Source organism: Ursus arctos, unplaced genomic scaffold (genome assembly GCF_023065955.2).
Source record: "Ursus arctos isolate Adak ecotype North America unplaced genomic scaffold, UrsArc2.0 scaffold_19, whole genome shotgun sequence".
NCBI classification, from domain to species: domain Eukaryota; kingdom Metazoa; phylum Chordata; class Mammalia; order Carnivora; family Ursidae; genus Ursus; species Ursus arctos.
In genome coordinates, this window is record NW_026622863.1 from 41,466,214 (window position 1) to 41,491,759 (window position 25,546).

General features: G+C 49.6%; 3 protein-coding genes across 4 annotated transcripts; 2 read left to right on the top strand and 1 right to left on the bottom strand.

Annotated features, from left to right (window-relative positions):
• The first annotated feature begins 319 nt into the window (after positions 1 to 319).
• OVOL3 (ovo like zinc finger 3) lies at positions 320 to 2,182 on the top strand. The gene is made up of 4 exons (XM_026484543.2): positions 320 to 413; positions 488 to 552; positions 1,285 to 1,486; positions 1,974 to 2,182. The coding sequence occupies exons 1-4, from the start codon at positions 320 to 322 to the stop codon at positions 2,180 to 2,182; spliced, it is 570 nt and encodes a 189-aa protein (XP_026340328.1).
• Positions 2,183 to 2,229: 47 nt separating this feature from the next.
• On the bottom strand, positions 2,230 to 3,767 carry POLR2I (RNA polymerase II subunit I). The gene is made up of 6 exons (XM_026484519.4): positions 3,383 to 3,767; positions 3,250 to 3,304; positions 2,861 to 2,934; positions 2,699 to 2,773; positions 2,544 to 2,595; positions 2,230 to 2,337 (listed from the first exon to the last, which is right to left on the bottom strand). The coding sequence occupies exons 1-6, from the start codon at positions 3,439 to 3,441 to the stop codon at positions 2,275 to 2,277; spliced, it is 378 nt and encodes a 125-aa protein (XP_026340304.1). The 5' UTR covers positions 3,442 to 3,767; the 3' UTR covers positions 2,230 to 2,274.
• Positions 3,768 to 4,013: 246 nt separating this feature from the next.
• TBCB (tubulin folding cofactor B) lies at positions 4,014 to 11,898 on the top strand. 2 transcript variants are annotated; one of them, XM_048223859.2, is made up of 6 exons: positions 4,014 to 4,220; positions 4,728 to 4,871; positions 7,963 to 8,059; positions 8,702 to 8,893; positions 11,399 to 11,471; positions 11,629 to 11,898. In XM_048223859.2, exons 1-6 carry the CDS (start codon positions 4,107 to 4,109, stop codon positions 11,741 to 11,743), a joined length of 735 nt encoding a protein of 244 aa, XP_048079816.1. In that variant the 5' UTR covers positions 4,014 to 4,106; the 3' UTR covers positions 11,744 to 11,898. The 2 variants fall into 2 exon arrangements, with proteins under 2 accessions (XP_048079816.1, XP_048079817.1); XM_048223860.2 differs by lacking the exon at positions 4,014 to 4,220 and adding an exon at positions 4,320 to 4,454.
• The last annotated feature ends 13,648 nt before the right edge of the window (positions 11,899 to 25,546 follow it).

A 25,546-nucleotide genomic window follows, 5' to 3' on the forward strand; every position in this document is an offset into this window, starting at 1 on the left:
GGAGCTGTCTAGGCTCCAATCTTGCCCTAGCTTGACATTCTTGGGGGTCCTAGTGCTTGGCTGCCCTGGCAGCTGCCAAGTGCCCTCAGGAACCTGGTGTAGAAGGGGGAGGAATGGTGGGTCCTGTAGCAGAGGTAACTGAAGCCAGCTAAGTCAGCTCCCTGGGCTGGTCACAAAATTTGCATGGAGAGAATGAGGCTCCTGCAGGGCTCCCCGCTCCCTCCCTCCCTTCCCTCTCTAGTCATCCTGGGGCTGAGGTGTGACTGCAGGTGGAAGAGGCAGTCGTCTGTGTGGGGCCATCTCATCACTCCTGGAGGAGATGCCTCGTGCCTTCCTGGTCAGGAGTCGACGTCCACAGCCACCCAACTGGGGCCACCTGCCTGATCAGCTCCGGGGAGATGCCTATGTCCCAGGTGGGGCCCTCACTGGACCTGGAGGTGAGGGGTAGGTGAGACACAAAGCATCACCGTCTGGCTTCTCTCCTCAGACTGCAGCAACCAGCAGGGCCCACCAGCACACCAGTCTTCCAGCCTCGGGGACTCTTGGGCAGCGGTGAGTCTGCAGCTGGACCACAAGACCCTGCTCAGTTTCATCCCTGCCTGCTCTCAGCCTCGGCAGAACCTGACTGTCCCTTACTTCCTGAGCCCATTGCACATGCCCCTCCAGCCTCAGGACCTTTCTGCCTATTGTTCTCTGTGCGGGAAATGCCTTTCCTTTCTTAGTAGAGCTCACTGTTAGTCTTCATTCCAGGCACCATTTCCCTAGGGTGGGGAGCCACCTTTCCTACCCCGAGATCCCCCTGTCCAGTGGGGCAGAACAAGATTTAAGCCAAGTGGATGGTGACTTTATGTCGGATCAGAAAAGGTGACAGGAGCAGGATGGGGGAAGACTGGGGTTCTCAGAAGGGTTATTTAGCTGTGCATGCCCTGGAAGAGGGAAAGTACTAGCCGGAATATAAATGTGACTGAGATTACTTCATTATTTGTTGAAAGCTGGGAAGTGTTCTAGGCAAGGGATATTTACCAAGAATAAGACAAAAATTCATCCTTCCTGGAGCTTTTAATCTGGTGGGGGCAGGGATAGACAATAAAATTAGAAAACTCTATATTGGAAGAGGTGCTATTACAGAACTACAAAGCGAGGTAAAAGCAATGGGGAAGGGTCAGGGAAGGCCTTTGCACACATCAATAGCAGTCTCTGGCCTTCCTAGGCCTCCTTGTCTCCTGGTTCTAGGTATTCCATTTGCTCCAGCCAGGGGGTCTAACGCCCATGTCCCTCCCACAGCCCATGCACGGCAGTCTGGCCTCCACTCCCAGGGGCCCAGGGACACTCGGCTGCCCGCTCTGCCCCAAGGCCTTCCCTCTGCAGCGCATGCTGACACGGCACCTCAAGTGCCACAGCCCTGCACGCCGCCATGTGTGCCGCTGTTGTGGCAAGGGCTTTCATGATGCCTTCGACCTCAAGCGCCACATGAGGACTCACACGGGTGAGGAGTGGCAGGGACAGGGAAGGGCGGCTGGGCCCCAGGAAGGTCTGGAGTGAAATGGGGGAGAGGTGCCCAGGATGAGGTTTCCAGTGTTTGTGTTCACAGGGTGGAGACAGCCATCAGGAAGCTTGGAAAACCTCCTTCTTAAGATCTCAGCCAGTGGGTGTAAGGTGGTGCCAGGGTGGAGGCCTGCTGGGGGGTGCAGAGTGAAGACGTAGTGGTTACATAATTCAAGTCCTAGATGGAAGGGCGAACGGCAAAGCCTCCCTCCTCCCCCTGGGGAAGGAATATTCTGACGAGCAGGGGGAACACGGGCATCTGGCCCATGTTCGCACTGGGTGGAGGTAGCACAGGATGGGACATAGGCAGAGAAGTCTGGACAACTTGGAGTAGAAATGCGGGAATGCTCATGGAGGGCAAGGTGGAGAGGCTTTGGTTTGGAGGCCATTGCCCTGTCTGTCCTCTCCCCCTCTGCCCTTCTGCACAGGGATCCGCCCATTCCGATGTGGAGCTTGCGGGAAAGCATTCACACAGCGCTGCTCACTTGAAGCTCATCTTGCCAAAGTGCACGGGCAGCCAGCCAGCTATGCTTACCGTGAGCGCCGTGAGAAGTTGCATGTGTGTGAGGACTGTGGCTTCACCTGCTCGAGGCCTGATGCCTACGTGCAGCACCGCGCCCTACATCATGCTCCTTGAGAATGTGCATCCCACACAACCCACGAGAGGCAAATAAAGGCAGGAAATGCACGCACAGAACACAGTATTTATTACACACAGGAGAGAATAGTTCACTCGGTCCAGCGGTGGCCACAGTGTGGGGCCGTGCACACATAGTACAAGCGCATGGCGTCCTGGCAGAAAGGGTGCACGGTTAGGAAGGGTCTGGACCCATGGGAGGGTACAACACAGAACCTCTATCCAGCAGAGCCTCACCCCAAAATAATAGGCAAAGGGGCCTTCCCCATTGGTAAGGGTCCCCCCCCCCCAATATTGGTATCCCTGCCCCCAGGGAAGACCAACCCTGGAACACGCAGAAAGCCTTCCTCCTGCCACTCACCTCTGCCCGGGCACTATGCGACTGGAAGAACACCGCCTCCTTGTGGCCACACCTAGGAGGACAATCAGCCATTCAGCCAACCATACCCTTCCCTCCTCCCTTCATCCGGTGAGGACGAGCCTACTCTCCATCCCCATAACCAACAGTGCGCTCACTTTTGGCACGGGTGGTCCTCGGTCCGCGGCAACGTGGGGTCCTGGGACACGTCAGCGATGATCTGGGTCAGTTCGCTGAGGGAACAGAAGGTGAATAATTGTGCCCATACCAGGCCTCCCATGGCAACAACCCCGTCCCCAGACTCTAGTGCTGCCACTCACTCCACTTCGTGCGTGATCTTGTTGACGTAGATGCAGCTGTTGTCGGCTTCCTGCTGGTAATCACAATTCCGACACTACGAGAGGGCGAGTGTGGCGAGAAGGGGGTCATGGAGAGATCCGGGAAGGGACTGAAAAGGAAGGCTGGGTCTTCCCCGGAGGAAATAACTAGAGCATGGAGTCTTGGAAGTTGGGATAATGGGGTATATTGAGAATCACCTCGGGGATAGGCAAGACAAGAGAGTAGGGTTCACTCGGGGGATAGGAAGCGAGACCAAAACTCGTAGGGGGGCGTAAAAAGGAGTAAGGGTCACGTGGAGTAGGTTGAGGTCACACTGGGAACAGGTGGACCATTCTGGGAAGCCCCGGGGGCTCCGCAGGGTCGTGCTCACCGCGTAGAGCAGAATGCGGTTCTCCTTGTCCTCCTTGGGGTAAAGCATGTTGTTACTGTGGGGAGGAGGAAGTCAGAGGTCAGTCCTGGGGCCATTACTTGCTTCCCTTACACACTCGCAGGCCCAGCCTCACCATTCCTGGCAGAATCGAATACCCACGAAACCCGGCTCGTAGGTCCCGTCTGGTTCCATATCTACGCACTGCCCGCCAAGCAAGCCTTCCGCACTTGCACCGCCGCGCGACCGGTTGCGGGAAGGGTCAAGCCTAGTTGCTTCGCCAAAGGAGGGGCGGAGCTACGCACATATACTGTCTCCCAGTGGCTTTGTGCTCGGCTCTCTGCGCCGAGGTTCGATTAATAACTTCCTTCAATTTTTTGATATCCTGCGGTAATTGTTTCCAACTTCTGAGCCTCGCTTCCCCAGTTTGTAGACTAGGATGGCACGAGAGCCAGGAATACGATGCTTCACGTAATGTGCAAGGCGCGGATCATAAGTGAAGTCATTGCTTTTTGCTGGCTGAAGGCCAGTGCACATGCGCGGACGAGGTAACTCTTGCTAGTCCTTCCTGTGGGCTTCAGCCTTCGCCCGTCCGGGCCGTTTCCCGGGCAGCTATTGGAAGAACTGTGCACCATGGAAGACCTCTCAGGATTGGCTGGGCCTACCCAAGAATACTGGAGAGCCCTCTTCCTGTCGTGGAAAAGAGACGGCGGCGATTGGCGGACCCTGCTTGCGGGAGTGCATGGATTGGCCAGGTTGGGAGCAGGGGGAGGGGTTGATATCCCAGAAGCGGCGGCGGCTGCTGCGGAGCCGGTGTTAGGCGACTGACCGGGCTGCGGACCCCGGCAGGGCGCGGCGAGATGGAGGTGACGGGCTTGTCGGCGCCCACAGTGACCGTTTTCATCAGCAGCTCTCTCAACAGCTTCCGCTCTGAAAAGCGGTACAGTCGCAGCCTCACCATCGCCGAGTTCAAGGTGTGGCCGTGGGGGCGGGGTCCGGAGGGCGGGGCGTGGGGCTTGAGGGGGCGGGGCAAAGAAGAAATGGAGAGGCTTCCCGAACGCGGGGAGGGGCCAGGGATTAGCCGAGGTTGAACAGATTGGGGACTGGGCCCCGGCGGGGTAGGGCCAGAGGGAACCTGAGGTTCCAGAAATTGGGGGCGAAGCCTGGGAATATCAGAGGATGCATAGGGCGTGGCCAGGGATAACCAGGTGGGTCCTAAATGGTGGGTGTCTTGAAACAGCAAGGACGGGATGATGGTTGTACAAGGGTCGGAAATTAGGGGCGCCTGGCTGGCTCCGCTGATAGAGCTGGCGATTCTTGATCTCGGTTCGTGAGTTGGAGCCCCGCGTTGGGCGTACGGTTTACTTTAAAAAATATAAAAATAAATTTGCAAGTACACACCTTAAAAAAAAATAAGGGGTGGAGCCTCAGGGCAGAGGGTGAGGCCGCTGACAGCCTTCCACCGGCTGCTCCCCGCGCAGTGTAAACTAGAGCTGGTGGTGGGCAGTCCAGCTTCTTGCATGGAACTGGAGCTGTATGGACCTGACGACAAGTTCTACAGCAAGCTGGATCAGGAGGATGCACTGCTGGGCTCGTACCCCGTAGACGACGGCTGCCGCATCCACGTGAGACCTCCCCTCCATTCATTTATTTATTGAACAAATTCTTGCTGTACGTCGCTCTGTGTGATAACCAAGATAGACCCTCCTCTCGTGAAGCCCCCACTCCAGCATGGAGAGAGACAGAGCCATCACTGGACAGTGACAGCCAGAGTAGTCTGAACCAGTCTGGGAAAAGCCTAGGGAACTGGGGGCGCCCAAAGAGGTACCTGACTCCTCCTGGAAGTATCAGAAGGGGCTTCCTGAGGGGTGGGAAGCCTGAGTTGAGACCTGAAGGATGAGGAAAGGGCCACTTAGGCTAAGGGGTAGGAGGTGCATGCCAGATGGAGGGAACAGTGTGCAGAGGCATAGAGAGTGAGGTGGGTCAGGGTGAGTGACGAGACTGGATGTGTTGGGAGAAGATGGAACACGGGACCTCTGCATGCATCAACTCACATCATCCTCTCTGTCCTCCCCTTAGTCCTCAGACATCCCAGCATCCCAGGTGACCTCCACCTCGGGGCCTTTGCAAGTGCTATATACCCTGAGACTGCGTTGTTCTTTTTTATATGGCTTCACATGGCTCACTCCTCCCTTCCTCACACACTTGGAGGGTGTGAAGCCTTCACTGACCTCAGTATAAAATGTAGATCTCTCTTTTCCACTTTACTTGGTTTTTGTCCTTAGCTCGTAGCACTCTGTGACATACTGTGCATTTCCCCCAGCACCTGGAATAATGCCTAGTACAGAGAAGATGCTCAATGAATCATTGTTGAGTACTGAGCTGAATCCATAAAATAAGACTTGGAAGATGGTGTGATTAACCCCATCTTGCAAAAGGCAAAACTTAGCTTCAGGATGGAATTTACTTTCATAAGGATGAACTATAGTTAGAATTTTCACCTCAGTCTGCATGACTTGGAAGTCAGTGTGCTCAGAGAACTGGCTCTTTTTTACCTCGTAAGTGTTCACTGAGCATCCATGTTATGCCAGGGGTATAGCTGTGAGCCAAGTCTCAGGAGGTCTCTGTTTTACCTCTGTCCAGTGTGTGAGGTCGATGTTAGCTAAATATTCATGGGAACAAATACGAAATGTCAGAGACCTGAGGGCCATATAGGAGATCACAGAGCTGGGAGAGCCGATACTGGGGGAACTTGACCTATTAGTGAGGTCCAGGAGGACCTCCTGGAAGAGGTGATGCCTGAGCAGAGACCTGGAGAATAGGAAGAGTTAACTGAGGAAGGGAAAAGAGTACTGCAGGAAGAGGGTACAGCATGTGCCAACACTGAGGTGGAAGGGAGCACAGTTAAGCGTGGACACTGAAGAGTGGCCTGTCTTCTGGCAGAGGGGAGTGGAAGCCAGGGGAGGGCTCTGAGGCAGGAGAGTCCTGGTCTGACTCAGGTGTTCACAGGCTCCCTTTGACTGTGTGTGGGGAACAGACTGCAGAAGACAGGAGGAGTAGGGAGACCAGGGAGGGGGCTGCTTCCATAGTCCAGGTGGTATAATGGGGCCTGGGTCATAGTGGGAACAGGTCGGGATAGTGCTGGGCCCACAGGACGAAGACTTCGGGCTGACCTGGGCAGCCTCAGCCTCCGGAGGCTGCTGGGTCAGGCATGGGTTGTGGCATCCTCAAACAGGAGGTTTTCACACATTGATTCAGGTGTAGACAGGTGGCTAACTTCTGAGGTCATTTGAGGAAGGTTTCCTAGAGGTAGAGCCTCTGGGGAATTTTTATTTGTTTTAAATATTACCTATATTTGAAGTGCCTGACTGTCTCAGTCGGTAAACATGCGACTCTTGATCTCAGGGTCGTGAGTTCAAGCCCCACGTTGGGCATAGAGATTACTTAAAAACAATTATAAGTATATATGTAAAATATATTATCTATATTTGTTGCTTAAAATAATAGCTACCTCAAATTTACGAGATCCTTAATACAGAAAGTAGAAATTCTTAGTGATCCTGGCCAGAGAAAAGGGCTATTTCTATTTTGCTGTGTTGGCCCAGTGGCTTGGGCCAAACACCTGAGAGTCTTTGCTGACCCCTGTCTTTCCCTCACACCTATATCCAGTCTGTCAGCAAACCCTGTGCACTCCACCTCCGGAATCTATCTGGAGTCTACACTCTTCCTCCCCACTGCGCCTGCCCTGGCCCAGCCTCTATCCTCTCACTCCTGGACTCCACAGCAGCCCTTCCCAGGGGCCCCCTGCAGTCTGCTCCCCACCTGCAGCCAGAAGGAGCCTGTGGTGCCCTGAGTCAGGTCAGGGTGCTCCTGGCTCAGAGCCTCCCTGGCTGCATCCCAGTCTGGGTAAAAGCCAAAGTCTGCAGTGATCTGTTGTGTCTCCCACCTTCCCCTGGCTCTCCACTCCAGCCACGGTGGCGTCCCTACTGTTCCTGAAAAGGGCTAAGGACACCTGAGACTTGGTGCCTGTCATTCCTTCTTAGGCTTTAGACTTTGGCGCAGACATCCCCTCCTTTCAGAAACGTTCTCTGACTACCCTCTCAGGCTCCTAAGCCTCTTTGTGGTATTTGTCTACATAGAACCTTGTCGTCATCCGGTGTTTAATAGATGCATGTGTTTGTTTAGGGTTGGTCTCCCAGCAGAATGAGCACTCCTTGTGTCCCTAGCACCCAGCACAGCGCCCAAGTGGGGGCCATACGAGAGCTTAGCAACAATGAGTGAGTGAATATTGGGGGTAGCACAGGAAGAGATGCTTCTGGGTCTGCAGGTTGGGGCCAGCTTAGGAGGGTCCCAGAGGCCCAGAGAGGACAGATGTGCTGCCCAGAAGTCTCCTGAGCAGGACCTGAGCTCTGCCCTTCAGTTCCAGTGACTTGGGGACCATCAGTGATGATGGTGGCAGCATGGGAGCAGATCCAGCCTCTTAGGGCTTGGATAGAGGTGAGGAGGGGGAGATGGCCAGTGTGGCCACCTGTTCTCATCCCTTCTGCTGGGCTCAGGAGAGGATAGAAGGCCTGGGTAAAGGTGAGGGTAGAGGAATGTGGTCTTTCCTAGATGGAAAGACTTAAATCCAGGGAATGCTGCGATGTGCAGCCCCCAGCATCCCAAACCTCCCAGGGCAGGCCCTGCTCCCCACTGACCTCCCTCCCCTCACTGCAGGTCATTGACCACAGTGGTGCCCGCCTTGGGGAGTATGAGGATGTGTCCAAGGTGGAGAAATACCAGATCTCACAAGAAGCCTATGACCAGAGGCAAGGTACAGGCACAGAGGGATGGATGGGGCATGTGGGGGCCAGAAGGAGTCTGTGCGGGTGGACAGAGGTTGGGGGCAGACAGGGACACTGTGGGGAGGTTGGTGGTGTGGGCAATGGGGACAGGCAGACATAGCAAGTGGAGGGCATGGGATGAGGTTGTTGTGTGGACAGATAGGGCTTGGAGGGGCACAGGATGTGGGGTGTGAATGGGGGCTGGGAGGTGTGAGGGAGTGTGGGCTGGCAGACAGGGGCATGAGAGGGAAGTCTGGGGTGGGGGGGGGTCATCTGTGGGGGGGTAGTGTCCCATGGGGGCATGAGCAAAACAGATCAGAATGTGTAGTGGGTAAGACGAGAGGCTGGATGGAGGGAACATGATACTGAAGGGACGTGGGAAGATGGGCTAATGGGAAGACTGGAGGCAGGCATCTTCCTTTTAGTTTCTAGATTGTGGGGAGGCCCCAGGAGTCCTGGGGAGAAGCCGGGGCTATAGTGGGAGACTTGGGGCTTGGGCAACAGGCCTCTGACACCCAGAAGGGTTTCTCTCTGAATGTTGGTCCTGTGTGGGTGGAAGGTGATCCCATTAGCAGAGAGGCCACACCAGGGAAACCGTGTCTAAGCTTGTCCACCCCCCCCCCCCCCACCAGACTCAGTCCGCTCCTTCCTGAAGCGCAGCAAGCTAGGCCGGTACAACGAAGAGGAGCGGGCACAGCAAGAGGCTGAGACTACCCAGCGCCTGAACGAGGAGAAGACCCAGGCCAGCGCCATCCCCGTGGGCAGCCGCTGTGAAGTGCGGGCGCCTGGGCAGCCCCCTCGCCGGGGCACTGTCATGTATGTAGGTACGTGGCCCACAGAGGCCTTCTGCTCGGCCCTGAGGTGGGCAGTGCTGGCGACCCGGTCCTCAAGGAGATCCCAGTCCTGCGGGAGAGACAGACCCAGCCATGACAGTGACAGCCCAGAGTGTTCATGGTAGGAAAGTAGGACGTGGAGGCCAGAGGGGTCAGTTCTGAGGCGAAAGCACAGGGCACCGTGTCAGAGCTGAGATGGGGAAGGCCCGGGCAAAGGTGAGGAGGGTGGGGAGGAGGGAAGCTTGGGGGGCTGTGTGAGCTGAGAGGCAGCACCAGACTCCGTCCTGGAGAGTGATCCCCGAGGCTTCCTAGGGAAGGACAGCATGAAGGAAAGGGTGCTCCAGCCAGAGGGCATGGGGAGTGCAGAGGCCCGGAGCAGGAACAGGCTGGGCCTGTCTGAGGCAGAGAAGGGAAGTCAGCGAGGCTCGTTGGGAGGAAATGAGGGGAGAGGTAGGAAGTGAGGTCCATGCATGAGCAAGGCCAGACCGTGCAGGGCCTGGAAGACAGTGGAGAGCAGTTGGTTTGTTTTTTTATTTTTTTGTAATAGCTTTACTGAGCTATAATCCATGTACCGTAAAACTTAAAGCAGACAGTTCATTAGTTTTAAGTATGTTCAGAGAATTGTGCAGCCATCACCACAATCAATTTTAGGATATTTTCATCTCCCCAGAAAGAAACTCCGTAAGCATCAGTAGCCACTCCCATTTCTGAAACCTCGACCCCCCAGTCCTGGGCAGCCGCTAATCGATGTTGTCTCTGTAGACCTGCCTGTTTTGGACGTTTCAGATAAATGGAATCCTGTACTACGTGGTCTTTCATGACCGGCTTGTTTCACTGAGTTCTCAAGGTTCATCCGTGTTGTAATACGTGTCAGTGCTTTCTTTCTCTTTATAGCCCACTAGTGCCGCGTCGACTGGATACACCACATTTTACGTATTCGTTCGTCAGTTGATGGATGTGTGGGTCCTTTCCATGTCTTGTCTATTACGAATAATTCTGCTGTGGACCTTCTTGTATAAGTTGTTGTGTAGACACGGATTTTCATTTCTCTGCACGTAGGAGTGGCATTGCTGGGTCACCTGGTAACTCTGGGTAGCCTTTTGAGGAGCCGTACCGTGTCATAGTCGCAGCAGCGGCGGATGAGGGCTCCAGCTTCCCCACATCCTCGCCAACACACTTATTATGTCTTTTATAGCCATTTTAGTGGGTACGACGTGGGGCAGCACTGTAGGTTTGACTTGCAGTCTTTTGGTGGCTAATGAGATTGACCATCTTTTCATGAGCCATTTGTGTATCTGTCTTACTTAGAGAACTGTCTATTCAGATCCTTCATCCATTTTTTTAACTGGGTTGTTTAGTTTCTGTTGTTGGGTTGTGTATTAGTTTTCTGGGGCTGCCATAACCAAGGAACCACACACCGGATGGCTTAAATGACAAAAATGTATTTCTCTCAGTTCTGGAAGTTGGCAGTCCCAAGACCAAGGCTTTGGCGGGTTTGGTTTCTTCTGAGGCCCCTCTGCTTGGCTGGAGATGGCTGCCTTCTTGCTGGGGCCTCACGTGGTCTTCCCTCTGTGTGCATTTCCTCTTCTTATAGAGACACTAATTGGATTGGATTATATCCCACCCTAATGGCTTCATTTTAACTTAATCACCCTTTTAAAGGCCCTGTCTCCAAACACAGTCACATTCTGAAGTACTGAGGGTTAGGACATCATCGTGTGAATTTTGGCAGACACAGTGCAGCCTGTAACAAGTTGTAAGAATTCTTTATATATTCTAGATACAATTCCCTTATCAAATACATGATTTGCAAATATTTTCTCCCATTCCATAGGTTGATTGTCTTTTTACTTTCTTGACAATGTCCTTTGAAGCCAAACATTTTAAAATTTTTATGAAATCCAATTTATTATTTTTGTTGCCTCCGTTTTTGGTATTATATCTAAGAAACCAGTGCCTAATATAAAGGTTTACTCCTGCATTTTCTTCTAAGAGTTTTATAGTGTTATGTTTTGCATATCAGTTTTAGACCCATTTTGAGTCAATTTATGTGTGTGACGTGAGATAGGAGTCCAGCTTTCTTCTCTTGCATGTGGATATCTAGTTGTCCGTGAACTATTTGTTGAAAAGACCATTTTTTCTCATTGAATGGTCTCAGCACCCTTGTCAAAAATCATTTGATCATAAGCAGTGTGAATTTTATGCCGAGTAGGATGGGCAGCCTTTGAAGAATTTGGGGCAAGGTAGCAGTGCTATTTATTTTAAGTTTTTACAAAGACTCCTCTGACTGCGGGTGTTGAATAAATAGGGGATCCAGGTTAGGAACAGTGAGGCCAGTGAAGAGGGCTGCCATATTAATCTGGGCAGGAGATGGAGGTGGCTTTGGCTGGTAGCAAGGAGAGGTTTTTGCCAGGACAGGCTTTATACCCAGTGGGTGGGGATGAATCTGGGGTGAGCTGCACCCAGAGGTTTCATTGGGTTTTCCTCCCTGGGCAGGACTCACAGATTTCAAGCCTGGTTACTGGATTGGCGTCCGCTATGATGAGCCACTAGGGAAAAACGATGGCAGGTAATGAGCAATCCCATTTGGGCATACGTGTGTGTTTATACCCATGTCTGTGTGTGCATATGTGTGCTTATACGTTAAGTACATGTGGGTGAGCATTTGGGGTGGGAGCCATGTTGGGGCCCTTTCTGACCACTCCCTCCCCCATCATGCCCTGCAGTGTGAATGGGAAACGCTACTTCGAATGCCAGGCCAAGTACGGCGCCTTCGTGAAACCATCGGTTGTGACAGTGGGGGACTTCCCCGAGGAAGACTATGGGTTGGATGAGATGTGACACCCAAGGAAAGGCATCCGCCTGCTCCAACTAATTCGCCTACTCATTGCCTCTCCCTGTGTGTGCCCATGGCCCTCTTCCCTGAGCCCATTTTAATTTTATTCACCTTGCCATTGACTTTTGAGACTCATGCATTAAATTTGCTGGAAACCTGGGAAGTGTTGGAGGAACTGATGATTATAGGAGGGGTGGGGAGTGGCTGGGTGGGTGAGGGTGAAATAGAAGGCTGGTTAAAGAAGAGGTTGGGCAGGATGAGGCTTTATTCCTTAGCTGATAGCTGGGGGCCCATAAGACTGTTCTTTGTCCTTTATTAGTTACTGTAATGTTTTGCTGCTACAACAAAGGGGCCCAAAATAATAGTGGCTTAAACAAGGTAGTTTCTTTCTTATTGTAAAGTCTCATGTAATGAGACTGGTATGATGATCCCTCTTTGTCAGAGGCCAGTCTCCACACATGTATCTTGTTGCTCTCTCTGCTCCTTCTCATTATTTCCACATTATCAGCTCCAGGCACCAGGGAGAGGGGAAGGGGAAGGCTACCTCTTGCCTTTAAGGAATGTGTGCAACTCAAAACTTGTTTCCATTTCATTGGCCAGAATTTTGTCTCATGGCTACTTGTAGTTGCAAAGGAGACTGGGAAATGTAGTTTTTATTCTGGGCAGCCATGTTCCTAGCCAAATATCAGAAGTTCCTATACTACAGAAGCTGGGGAGAAGGGATTTTGGGGGTCCATAAGTAGTTCCACCACAGTTCCTATGGGTGGGAGACCTTACCTGTTCACTTAATAATACTTTTAAAAAGAAAGAAATCAAAAGACTAGAAAGAGCATGAAGCCCCTCATAGTGTTTTGGAGCTGGGCAAAGTACATTGTGCTCTCAGGTATGTGACTTGTTCGCATGCAGTCCCTGCTTTCTGGGGAACTTGGGTCACACTGTGCCTGTATCTGCATGTGCAGAAGCCCCTCGTTAGCTCCTTGAAGTTTTTCCTGGGGTGACCCACAGATTCTCAGACTTGGGGAAGCCACACATACAGGGAACACTGAGATTCACATCAGACACCCATCAGTGATAGATAGGCACCTGTACATACACACACAAAATTGAAATTGCCCATGTACAAAAATTAAAACCAAAAAAACTGGTTACTTTAGAAAAAGATCCCAAGGCTTAGGCCCCTACCATGTCAGGGAGTTGTCAGAGTGAGGAGACTTCGAGGGGATGTTCCCCAACTTCCTAACCAGCACCTACCAATTTAAGTTCAGCCAGAGTCCATGAACCTTGATTTCTTAAGTCCTCAGGTCATCACAGGTGGAAGACAGTAAATATCCAACACTCTCTACAGTTTTCGAGCCCCCACTGTATGTCAGGCCTCATATTGGGGACACGTTCATGAATTGGACAGAGTCCTTGCTTGGGAGTTAAAGGCAGACAAACATTGTGTGTGTGTGTCTCTCTCTTTTTTTTTAAGATTTTATTTATTTATTCAACAGAGATAGAGACAGCCAGTGAGAGAGGGAACACAAGCAGGGGGAGTGGGAGAGGAAGAAGTAGGCTCATAGCAGAGGAGCCTGACGTGGGGCTTGATTCCATAACGCCGGGATCACGCCCTGAGCCGAAGGCAGACACTTAACCGCTGTGCCACCCAGGCGCCCCGTGTCTCTCTTTTTTTCACTGTGATAATTATGAATCAGGTTGCCGGCAGTGGGGTAAGGAGAACAAAATCATTAAATCTGCCAGGTGGTGCTGGTATGAAAGAAGGAATGGGGATAGGGACACGTGAATAGGAATCACCTGAACAAAAAGGGACAGGGCTCTGTAGGCCTGAAATAATCCCTTTGCTGATCATGGCCATCAGGAACTTGATCCCTGTGCTAAACACAAACTTAGGCTGAATGCAACCTTTGTCTTGGAGCTGAGCTAAAGCAGCAACTGAACATGCTTAATGGCTTGCTGGAGTTGATTCATATACCAATTACAAACTTGGGATTATTCAGTAGGTTAAGAGAGGTGGTGTAACGTTCTGAGGAAAAGCACAGATTCGGAAGCCAGGCAGCCTGGGTTCAAAGCCCAGCTCTGTCACGCAGCCCCTGGGGGACTGAACAAGTATTCCTTCTCTGGGTTTCAGCTTCATTCCTATAAATCTAGGGTGATGACAGTACTTCCCCCAAACGACTGTTGGGAGCATTAAATGAGCTAATACATAGTAAGCACTTTAATCAGCTCCAGGCACATAGTAAATGCCCGCTCAGTAAATACTAGCAGTAGGTATAATAACGACTACATACAGCCAACATTAGTAATGCTGGCTTTATTTAATCCTCACAACGGAACCTGCCCCTAATTTCTTCACCTTAATTTCTTACCTCATCCCATCTTTGCACTTCTGGGGTTACCCTCCTCGGGAGAAATTCCCAGAGGTTCCCAGGTCGACACTAGTTTCCCAAGTCCAGGCAACATCAGGCGTCCCGGACGCGTGCAATAACCGCCAGCCGCCACGTGGGGGCAGCAGCGAACTGCTCAGCGAACCGCGCGCAGTGCTTGAAGCGCGGAGTCTGGCCCGCGTTGGGCTGTGGCTCCAGCCGGGCACGCGAACTGCATTTCCCAGAAAACCATGCGACAACCTCAGCCTCATTTTGCTCAACCGAAGCTCAAGCGGAGGTCGCGGGGAATTGTGGGGTGAAGGGATGTGGGCTCTTCCGCAGAGGGCGGTGTTGCGCAGGCGTGTACGGCTGCCGGCCCGTCAGAGTTTAATCAGAGGGTGGGAACGGACGTCCTGGAGGGGGCGCGAGAGCTGACTTTCTGGCCCCTTGGAAGAAACCAGGCCAGGTCACTCTGTGGCCAGGAGCTGGCTAGGCGGTCTTCCCTCCTTGCTGCTTTCCTGCATCTCCACCGGTCATTCACGCTCTAGGCTTGTGGTCGGCTACCCAGCCAGGTGAAGGCGCTCACATCTTAGATGAAAAAATATCCCCCTTTTCCTCTTTTCTAAACAGTTAAATCTTTTTCCCCCAAGGTATTAAGAGAATTTTAAATTAGAATAGTTAAGGATTTCCCAAGTACCCATCACCCAGCTTCTGTAGTTGTCAAACATATGGCCCATAGTGTTTTATTTCTTCTGCTGCTGCTTCTCCTCCTCCATTATTTTAAAGCAAATCTCGGGCAATATATCATCTCATTTGGAAATGTTTCTGTATGTATTTCTAAAAGATAGGAGTTTCAATCACCCCTAAAAAATGCAATAATTCATTAATATCTAATATAGGTCAGTATTCAGAAGTTCCCAGTTGTTTCATAAATATTTTTTTTTAAGATTTTATTTATTTGAGAGAGAGAATGTGAGTGAGAGAGCACAAGTCAGAGGCAGAGGGAGAGGGAGAAGCAGACTCCCCACTGAGCAGGGAGCCCAATTGTGGGGCTCGATCCCAGAACCCTGGGATCATGACCTGAGCCGAAGGCAGATACTTAACTGACTGAGCCACCCAAGTGCCCAAAATTTTATTTGTTTTGAGAGAGAGTATGAGCAGGGGGCAGGGCAGAGGCAGAGGGAGAGAGAATACCAAGCTGACTCCACAAGGAGCTGGACTCGGGGCTGGATCTCACGACCCTGAGATCATGACCTGAGCTGAAATCAAGAGTTGGTCGCTTAACGGACCGAGCCACCAGGCGCCCCTCATAAATGTATTTTTCCTGTTCGTTTGTTCAAATTACAATCCAGATGACGAGGAAAACAAAGGTAAGAGAAATGTAGCTTAAATTAAGTCTCTTTACAGCTTGCAGCCCACTGATAGATACCTGAAACATGCATAGCATGACCTTCCTTCCTCAAGAAACTCATGGCTCCCTTAGTGCCTTAATGTTTATGTTTTATTAAAGCCTAAAGGTAACCTATCTTAACAGTAGTTAGCCCCTCAAGGCCCTGAAAGCTTTGCATCCAAATTCCTTAGAGACCTATGCTATCCCTAATCCCCACTAATTAAAAAGTATATAATCAGACAATCCCAGTGCAGCTCTTTCTGTCCACGGGTCCTGTCCATATGCTAGAATAAAATCACCTTTCTGCACGAAAAACATCTCAAGAATACCTTCTTAGCCGCTCGCTCACGAACCCAAAAACTTCAAAATTTCATCACAGACAGGGTTCACGCACTGTATTTGATTGATATCTAAGTCTTTTATTCTACCACATTCCTCCTCCCTCAGTCTTCCTGTGGGATTTCTTACAGTCTGATTTGGCTGGATGTACCTCTTGGTATCCTTTACTATATTCTTCTATTCCTCTACGTATGTTCTATAAACTGGTAGATGCAAAAACTGGGTCAGACGCAGGTTCAATTTTCGGGTAAATATATTTTACGGGGGGTGTTTGAGTTCCTCCGTGAGGAGGTACATATGTGCCTCTTGAGTTTGCAACCACTGCTGTGGTGGTTTTACAATATGTCCCCAGTTAGGGGTGCCTGGTGGCTCAGTCAGTGAAGAGTCTGAACTCGGCTTGGGTTATGGTCCTAGTGCTGGGATCAAGCCCCGCCTGGACCCCTGTATTGGGCTCTGCGCTTGGTGGGAAGTCTGCTTCTCCCTCTCCCTCTACCCCTCCCCCTGCTTGTGCTCTGTCTCTCTCAAATAAGTTAAAAAAAAAAGTTCCAAGTTCTTTGACACTTCTCTCTCTCTCTTTTTTTAAGGTTTTTATTTATTTATTTGAGAGAGAGAGCACAGAGGGAGAAGCATACTCCCTGTTGAACAAGGAGCCTAATGCAGGGCTCAAACCCAGGACCCTGGGATCATGAGCTGAGCTGAAGTGTGGGCTCCCGTGAGTGTGGGCTGGACTTAGTGCCTCGCTTCTAAGGAATAGAGCATGGCAGAAGTAATGATGTTGCCTTCTAAGACCAGGTCATAAAAGGCATTGTATCAGAATCTCTGGGAGATCCTTTGGGATAACTAGCTGCCCATATTGTGATGACGCTCAAGCAGCCCTATAGGGAAGTCCATGTGGTGAGAAACTGAGGTCTGCCAAGAGTCCGCAACGAATTGAGGGCCCCTGCCAGCAGTCCTGTGAGTGGGCCAGCTTGGAAGCTGATCCTTCACCCTAGTCGAGCCGTGAGATAAATTCAGTCCTGACCAACAACCCAGCTGCATACCCATGAGAGATCCTGAGCCAGATCACCCCGATATGCCACTCCTGAATTCCTGACCCAAGGAAAATGAGATCATAAATGTTTTAAGCTGTTACATTTTTGGGGTGCCTGGCTAACTCAGAATTGCATGTGGCTCTTCATCTTGGGGTCGGGAGTTTGAGCTCCCATGTTGGGCGTAGAGATTACTTAAGTGAGTAAACTTCGAGCTGTTAAATTTTGGTTTTAATTTGTTGGCAGGTATTTAATGTACCTGTGTTCCAGTTACCTATTGCTGGATTAAGTATGATCGAAACCTTGACAACTTAAATTAGACATTTTGTTTTTCCTGCATTTTTGTAGATCAAGAATTTAGGAAGGGTTTGGCTTGGGATCTCTCATGTATCTAGTCAGAAGTTCAGAAGGATCAGCTTCCAGGCTGGCTGGGATTGGAGTCATCTCAAGGCTTGACTAGGCTAGTTGTCCGAAGTGACTCAGCAACGTGGCTGACAGTGATGCTGGCTCTTGGCTGGGAGCTCAGGAGGAACTAAGACCAGAGCACCTCCACATGGCCTTCCAGCATCGCAGTCTCAGGGTAGCTGGACTTACTTAATTTTTTAAAAAGATTTTTAAAATTTACTTGACAGAGGGAGAAGAGAGAGCACAAGCAGGGGGAGGGGGAGTGGGAAAGGGAGAAGCAGACTCCCTGCTGAGCAGGGAGCCCAATGTAGGACTCAGTCCACGGACCCTGGGATCATGACCTGAGCCAAAGGTAGACGCTTAACCAACTGAGCCACCAGGCGTCCCAGTTGCTGTCTCTTGATCAAAGAGAACAGAAGCCCACCCAGATTCAAGAGGAGGCCACATATTCCCAATTCTTGATGCAAGTAATGTGAGAGCTTTGGTGGTCAAGTTTATAAAATAGTCTAACCTTGCTATATAGAACAATCTTTTCTTCTTCTTTTTCTTTTTCTTAAAGATCGTATTTATTTATTTGACAGAGAGAGAAACAGCGAGTGAAGAAACACAAGCAGGGGGAGTGGGAGAGGGAGAAGCAGGTTTCCCACTGAGCAGGGAGCCCGATGTGGGGCTTTATCCCAGGGGCCTAGGATCATGACCTGAGCTGAAGGCAGACGCTTAACAACTGAGCCACTCAGGCACTCCCCCCCCCCTTTTTTTTTGTAAAGTAATGTCTACATCCAACTTGGAGCTTGAACTCACAACCCCGAGATTAAGAGTCACACACTCTTCTGACTGAGTCAGCCAGGTGCCCCAATACAGAACGTTCTTTAAGGCACTAACTTGGGTCTTTTTACTCTCCTCATTCTACACATTCTCCTCTGATCAATTCTTGTGACTTTAATCACCATCTACATGCAATTCCCAGGGCTATCTTTAGCCTAGATCCTTTCCCGATTTACACAGTGGCTGCCAACAGGACAGCTCCCTGCTCCTGCCTTACATGTTGCTTAGATATCTCAAAAACCAGGCTGCACCAATTTAAATTTCTGAACCATAGAATCATGAAGAATAATAAAAATTATTGTTGCTTTAAGCCTCTAATCTTGGGATAGTTTGTTATGAAGCAAAAGCTAACTGATACAGGATTAAGGAAATGGTTTTTGGCTACCTATGGGCTTTGCATAAGGGACTATATGTTTTTCACAACATAAATATTCACAATGCCAGCACAGGGCCTGGCATATTGTATTCATTCACCCATCCATCCACTCATTCAATCACGTGTTCATTTACTCATTCATTCCATAGATATTTATTGAGATCCTACCATGTCCCAGGAACCTTACTAGGTACTGTTGCTACCGCAGTAACAAAACAGACAAAGTCCCTGTCCTCATGGAGTTCACATAATCTAACGTGTGGTTTTAGAGTAAGAACAATCTACTGGATAAGATAACAGAATGGTTGGCCAGACTAGAGAACATAAGAATTTATAAGATAGAAGCACTGTGTCACGTCAGTTGGATTGACCTCTCACTTATTTGGAGGAAAAGATCAGTTTGGAATCCCATCTTACATGATATAACAAAATAAATTCCAGTTGGATTTGAATAATATGTGTGTAGGGGAATTGCACAGTGAAAATCTAAAGGAGGTCTTTACCAGCAAATATTGAATAACTTCTGGATGGGAAAGACATTCTGAACTTCAAAATAGTGGGGGGAACAAACCATCAGGGAAAAGACTGATGAATTAGGCTGTACAAAGAGCTGAATCTTTGATTTTACTTACAGATTTTATTTATGAGAGGGAGAGGGAGAGAGCGCACGCACGGGCTCAAGTGGGGGGAGAGGCGGAGGGAGAGAAGGAGACTTCTCGCTGAGCAGAGAGCCCGATGTGGGGCTCGATCCCAGGACTCTGGGATCATGACCAGAGCCAAAGACAGACACTTAACCAACTGAGCCACTCAGGCACCCCGAGCTGAATATTTGATATGTCCAAAAAGGGCATAGGCAAATTGAAGTAAATGTGCATTAGAGAAGTATATTTGCAACAAAAATGATAGACAATTAGTTAACACCCTCAATGAATGAAGATATTAACAAAATAATGTGAAATTAACATGAAAAACCAACAAATAAAAATGGGCATAGAATATGAAAAAAATAATTAAAAAAAATTGTACTTATTTGGGGCGCCCGAGTGGCTCAGATGGTTAAGCATCTGCCTTCGGCTCAGGTCATGATCCCAAGACCCTGGGATGGAGCCCCACAACGGGCTCCCTGCTCAGTGGGAGCCTGCTTCTCCCTCTCCCACTCTGCCTGCTTGTGTTCCCTCTCTTGCTGTCTCTCTCTCTGTCAAATAAATAAAATCTTTAAAAAATATATGTTTAAAGACATGGGAATTGCTCAGGGTATGTATAATGGGCACTGAGGGTTAGGTAGGATTCAGTATAAACCTTGTAACAGACCTCAAAATGTCAGAGGCTTAAATAAAACTGAGTGTTTTTACTTTCCTACAGCAGCCGGATGTAAGCAGTGCAGGGCTGGTAACAAAGCTTCTTAGTATCAGGTACCCGGACAACTGCTACCCATGGCCCTGCCATCACTAGGAGATCGCCCTGGCCTGTGTGGGTCAAGATGGCTCCCTCCACATCCACATGCCAGGTGGCAAGAAGGAGAAAGAGGAAAGGAAGACTCACTCCGCTGCTTCTTCAGAGCATAACTGAGAAATGAAATCCTAGCTTTAGTGTTTAATTTATTCTGCCTTATGGAGTGTGAGGGTTGTCTCCTTGGTTACTTTCAGGGCAAAGAGCTGATGTCTAATAGTGAAATCAGATCACAGGTGAGCAGTTGAAGGGAATAGAGCTACTCATTTCAGGTTAATACAAGTTTTGTTTGCAAGTTGATGGGTAGGATGCAAATTGCATCTGCATTTTTTTTTTAAAGATTTTATTTATTTGTCAGAGACTGGACACAAGCAGGGGGAGTGGCAGGCAGAGGGAGAAGTAGGCTCCCTGCCAAACAATGAGCCTGATGTGGGACTCGATCCCAGGACCTTGGGATCATGACCTGAGCTGAAGGCAGATGCTTACTGACTGAGCCACCCAAGCGTCCCGCACATGCAAATTTTATATATTATTAGAAATATACAAAAATATTCCCAGGGGAAAAAATCAAGCAGGAAACATAACTAAATAGAGGTTGTCTTTGAAAAGTGGGTGAATTTTTCCTTTTCCTTTTTCTCTTGCTTATATTTTATACATTTTCTACAATAAGCAGGCATTAGCAGGTATTTTAAACATTTTTTTAAAGCTTTTATTTATTTATTTGACAGAGAGAAGAGGCAGTGAGAGAGGGAACATAAGCAGGGGGAGTGAGAGAGGGAGAAGCAGGCTTCCCGCTGAGCAGGGAGCCCGTTGCAGGGCTTGATCCCAGAACACTGGGATCTTGACCTAAGCCGAAGGCAGACGCTTAACGACTGAGCCACCCAGGTGCCCCAAAACATCTTAAATTATGAAATACAGCACACCTACAGAAAGAAAAAGTAAGGATCATGATAAAGTGAACACACAGGCATCAGAGTGGTCAGGTTGGGATATGGGAGTCCAGAAGGCTGTGGGATGCCAGAGAAGTTACCTGATTTACCTGGAGGAGGAGGCAGGAGGGAATTACTTTATGGGGTGGAGCCATGGTTTGGAAGGACGACGAAGGTTTGTTGTGCAATTGTGAAAGCACACACTCCACCGACAGGTTTCCACTCTGTGAGGAAGTCTGAACTTTATAAATAATCCCCCAAAGGATGACGATGATGATGATGATGATGATGAAGATAACAGCTAACTAAGAATAACTGACCACGTGTCCCATGGCTAGCCTTAGGCTGGATGATGCTGGGGATACAGTGGTCCCTGAGATAGCCTGCCCACCAGCATAAGGCCCCCGGTCCGGTCCAGGAGACAGACATTATTGATCATTACTGATTTTAATTTGTTATGTCTTGGGGAAGAAGTTTTGGGAATCCTAGGAGCATATAACAGGGCAACCTGCTCTAGTCTGTGGTAGGGGAGGTCAAGAAAGACTTCTTTAATGAGGTGTGATCACCAAATCACCTCCAAAGCAAAAAGGGTAGGAGAAACGTTCCTGCAGAGACACAGCCTATGCAAGAGCGTGGCAGCAAGGGGCCTGGGAAGCTGAGTGGGGATAGAGTGATGGTTAATTTTTTTGCGTCAAGCTGACTGGGATACAGAGTGTCTCAATATTTGGCTAAACATTATTTCTGGGTGTGTCTGTGAGGGTGTTTCCAAGCAAGATTCTCATGTGAATCTGTAGACTGGCTAAAGCTGACTGTCCTCCCCAGTGCAGGAGGCATCATGCAAATCTTTGAGGGCCTGAATAGAACAAAGAGGCTGAGGAAGGAATAATTTGAGTTCGGCCAGACTGTGGCGCTGGAACATTGGTCTTCTGCGCTCAGACTGGGACTTATACCACTGGTTGCCCTGGTTCTTGGACCTCCAGACTTGGACCAGGACTCAAACCGCTGGCTTTCCTGGGGCTCCAGCTTGCGGACAGCAGAACGTGGGACTTCTCAGCCTCTGTCGTGGTGTGCCAGTTCCTTATAAGAAATCTCTTTCTTTCTCTCACTCTATATATTCTATTGGCTCTGTTTCTCTGGAGAACCCTGACTAATATACCGTTAAAGAAAGGGCAGTGGAGGGACGCCTGGGTGGCTCAGTCAGTAGAGCGTCTGCCTTTAGCTCAGGTCATGATGTCAGGGTCCTGGGATCGAGCCCCACATCCAGCTCCCTGCTCAGTGGGGAGCCTGCTTCTCCCTCTCCCTCTGCCTGCCGCTCCCCCTGCTTGTGCGTTCACTCTGTCAAATAAATAAATAAATTAATTAATTAAATAAAAAGAAAGGGAAGTGGAGGCACATTCATCCGGATTAGTTATCACATAACTATTGGGCATCAACCATGCTTGGGTTTAGACCTGGTTCTGCCAACCCCTCAGGCAAGTGACACCCCCTCTCTGAACCTCCACCCCCTCATGTTAGTTCCTTTAGCAGAGAGTCGTGAGTGGCTTTGCAATACCTGCCTGTAAAGCAGTTACCCCAGCCTGGTCATCAGGACTTCAGGAGGCAACCAGCTCAGTTATGACTGTTGTCAGTTTATTAATTGGTGGCATTGTAATATGAACATCGTTAAGGCCGCAAATTGAGAGGATTAAAAGCATGAGCTACAGGGCCAGCATTTCTGAGTTCAAATCTTTTTTTTTTTTTTTTTTTAACTTTACGGGGGCGCCTGGGTGGCTCAGTTGGTTAAGTATATCTGCCTTCAGCTCAGGTCATGATACCAGAGTCCTGGGACTGAGCCAGGGCTCCCTACTCAGAGGGGAGTCTGCTTCTCCCTCTCCCTCTGACCCTCCCCTTCCCCCCATGTGCACGCATGCTCTCTCTCTCTCAAATTAATAAATAAAATTTTTTTAAAAATCTTTAAAAAAAATTTAGTGGTGCCTGGTGGTTCAGTTGGTGAAGCGTCTGCCTTCAGCTCAGGTCATGGTCCCAGGGTCCTGGGACTGAACCCCACATCAGGCTCCCTGCTGGGCAGGAAGCCTGCTTCTCCCTTTCCCCCCTGCTTATGCCCTCTCTCTCAAATAAATAAAATATTTTTAAAAAATTAAATAGGCTTTATGCCCAACTTGGGGCTCAAACTCACAACCCCAAGATCAAGAGTCACATTCTCTCCCAAATGAACCAGCCAGGCCCCTTGCTGAGTTCAAATCTTGACTCTGGTACTTACCAGATGTGTGATCTTGGACAAGTAATCCCATCTCTCTCCTCATTGGCATGACAGTAACAAATTCTACCTGCATCAGTCAGAATAGGCTAGGTTATGCTGCAGTAACAAATGAGCCCTAGACCTTAGTAGACTGACTCCTCAAATTTTACTTCTTGCTCATAAAAACAGCCAGCTGTCCTCCAGGGCATGGCTCAGGGATCCAGCTAGCTTCCTTCATGTGGCACATTTGTGCCTGTCTGGCTCCCAGGGCTGCCTAACCAGGGGATGGGAGCACAGAGCAAGCGCTGGCTTTTAAATGCTACATTTAAAGGTGACGCTATGGGAGCGCCTGGGTGGCACAGTCAGTTAAGCCTCTCAGCTCAGGTCATGATCCCAGGGTCCTGCTCAGTGGGTGGTCTGCTTCTCCCTCTCCCTCTGCCTCTCCCCCCAGGTTAGCCTGTTCTTTCTCTCAAATAAATAAATAAAATCTTGAAAAAAAAAAAAAAGTGACACTCTCACCAGCACCTGGCTGGCTTACTTTATAGAGCATACAACTCTTGATCTCTGGGTTGGGAGTACAAGCTCCACATTGGCCATAAAGATTACTTTTTAAAAAATAAAATAAGGGGCACCTAGCTGGCTCAGTTGGTGTAGCATGCAACTCTTGTTCTTGGGGTTGTAAGCTCGAGCCCCACAATGGGTGTAGAGATTACTTAAAAATAAAATCTTTAAAAAAGTAATAAATAATAAAACAAAATTAAAAAAAATAAAAGTGACACTCCCAACATTTCTGTTCACATTATATTGGCCAAAACAAGTCACCTAACCATGCCTGAGTGCAAAGAAATCTGGAAGATGGTGGAGGACTTTAGTAATGCTTGCTGTACTATCTCATCGATGGTGCTGAAATTTGAGAAAATTCACACAGAACATGTCATTCGTTCAACAAATATTTACTGAGTACCTAGGATGTGCCAGGCACTGTCCTTGGAAGTAGGTACACAGCGGTGAACAAGACAGACAGCAATCCCTTGAGGAGCTAATATTCTAGTGGAGAAAAACAAGGAACTGGATAAATAAGTAAACTATGCACTATGTTAGCAGATGATAAATGATAAAGGCAGTGTGGGGGTGGGGTGAGGAGTGTGGGGGTGAAATCAAAGATCTGAAAGGACCTTCCTGAGACCACTAGATGTGCAGACTTGAGGCACGAAGAGGTGAGGCACCAAGGCGTGGCTAGAGAGGGCCTTCGTAATGGGGTAGCAGCCCTCAAGGGCACCAGGAGATGGGCTGTTTGGATATTGCTGCACTTGCAGAGTCTCCTTGTGTTCAGCTGGGAACATCCAGGTTAAGCTGCCAGTAGGGTTTCTTCTCGCTTTATTAAGGGGGAGGAGGTGAGGTCAGAGAGGTGACAGGTCAGATCACTAGCATGGTGACCGTGGTGAGGACTTTGACTCTTACAAGGACAGAGGTGCAGCCAGGGGAGGGCCTTGACCTGACTCAGAGTCACAGGCTCCCTCTGGCTGCTGGTGGGGAGCAGGGAGCCCAGGGAGGAGCTGCTGTGGTGTCCAGGACTGGGAGGATGGAGGCTGGGCCAGTGTTGGTGGAGTCAACAAGTTTTCCTGACAGGTTGGAGTAGGTGTGGAAGAGAGGTCAGGGATGATCCTGGGCTATTTGGTCTCAGTCACTGGAAGCACAGAGGTGCCATCAACCTAGGTGGGGAAGGTGGGGAGGGAGCACATTTGGAAGGGAGTCAGAAGCTCAGTTTAGGATGTGTGAAGTTTGAGACACTTCTGAGACCCCCACAGAGAAGGTAAGTAGAATGCAGTTTGTAGGAGCCTGGAGACGTCTGGGTAGAAGACAGAAATCTGGATATTAATAGCCTAGAGACGGAATTTAAACCATGTATGTGGGGGAGATCCTCCATGGCATGAGTGGGATACAGAGGAGGACCAAGGCCTGAGGCTTGGAACTAGCCAGGGTTAAGAGGTTAGGGAGACTGATCTAGGTGACAATAAGTGGCATGAGATGGCAGTGTGTGTTATGAGAGAGTGTAAGTTATAAGCAAGCAACTGCAAGCCTCACCCAGTCTCGGGTAGGGGTGAAGATAGGGAGCGCTTCCTGGAAGAGGTGAACTCCTGAGCTGACACCAAAGCCTGAGTACCTACATCACCAGGTAAAAAAGTCAGGAGTGTTCCAGGTCAAGGGCACAGCCCATGCAAAGGACTGGCAGCAAGTGAGCCCTGGAGAGGGCAGACAGCGGAAGCTTTCCAGTGTGACAGGGAAGGGTGTGGTGAGAAGGGAATTTGGATTAGTCATCACCAAAAGTTTTGGCATCAGCCATGCCCAGGTTCACACCTGGTTCTGCAATCCTCTGTGACCTCAGGCAAGTGAACCAGCCTCCATTTTCTCTCCTCTAAGTTCCTGCCTTATAGGCAAGGCTTGTGTAGCAACTCCTTGGCCTG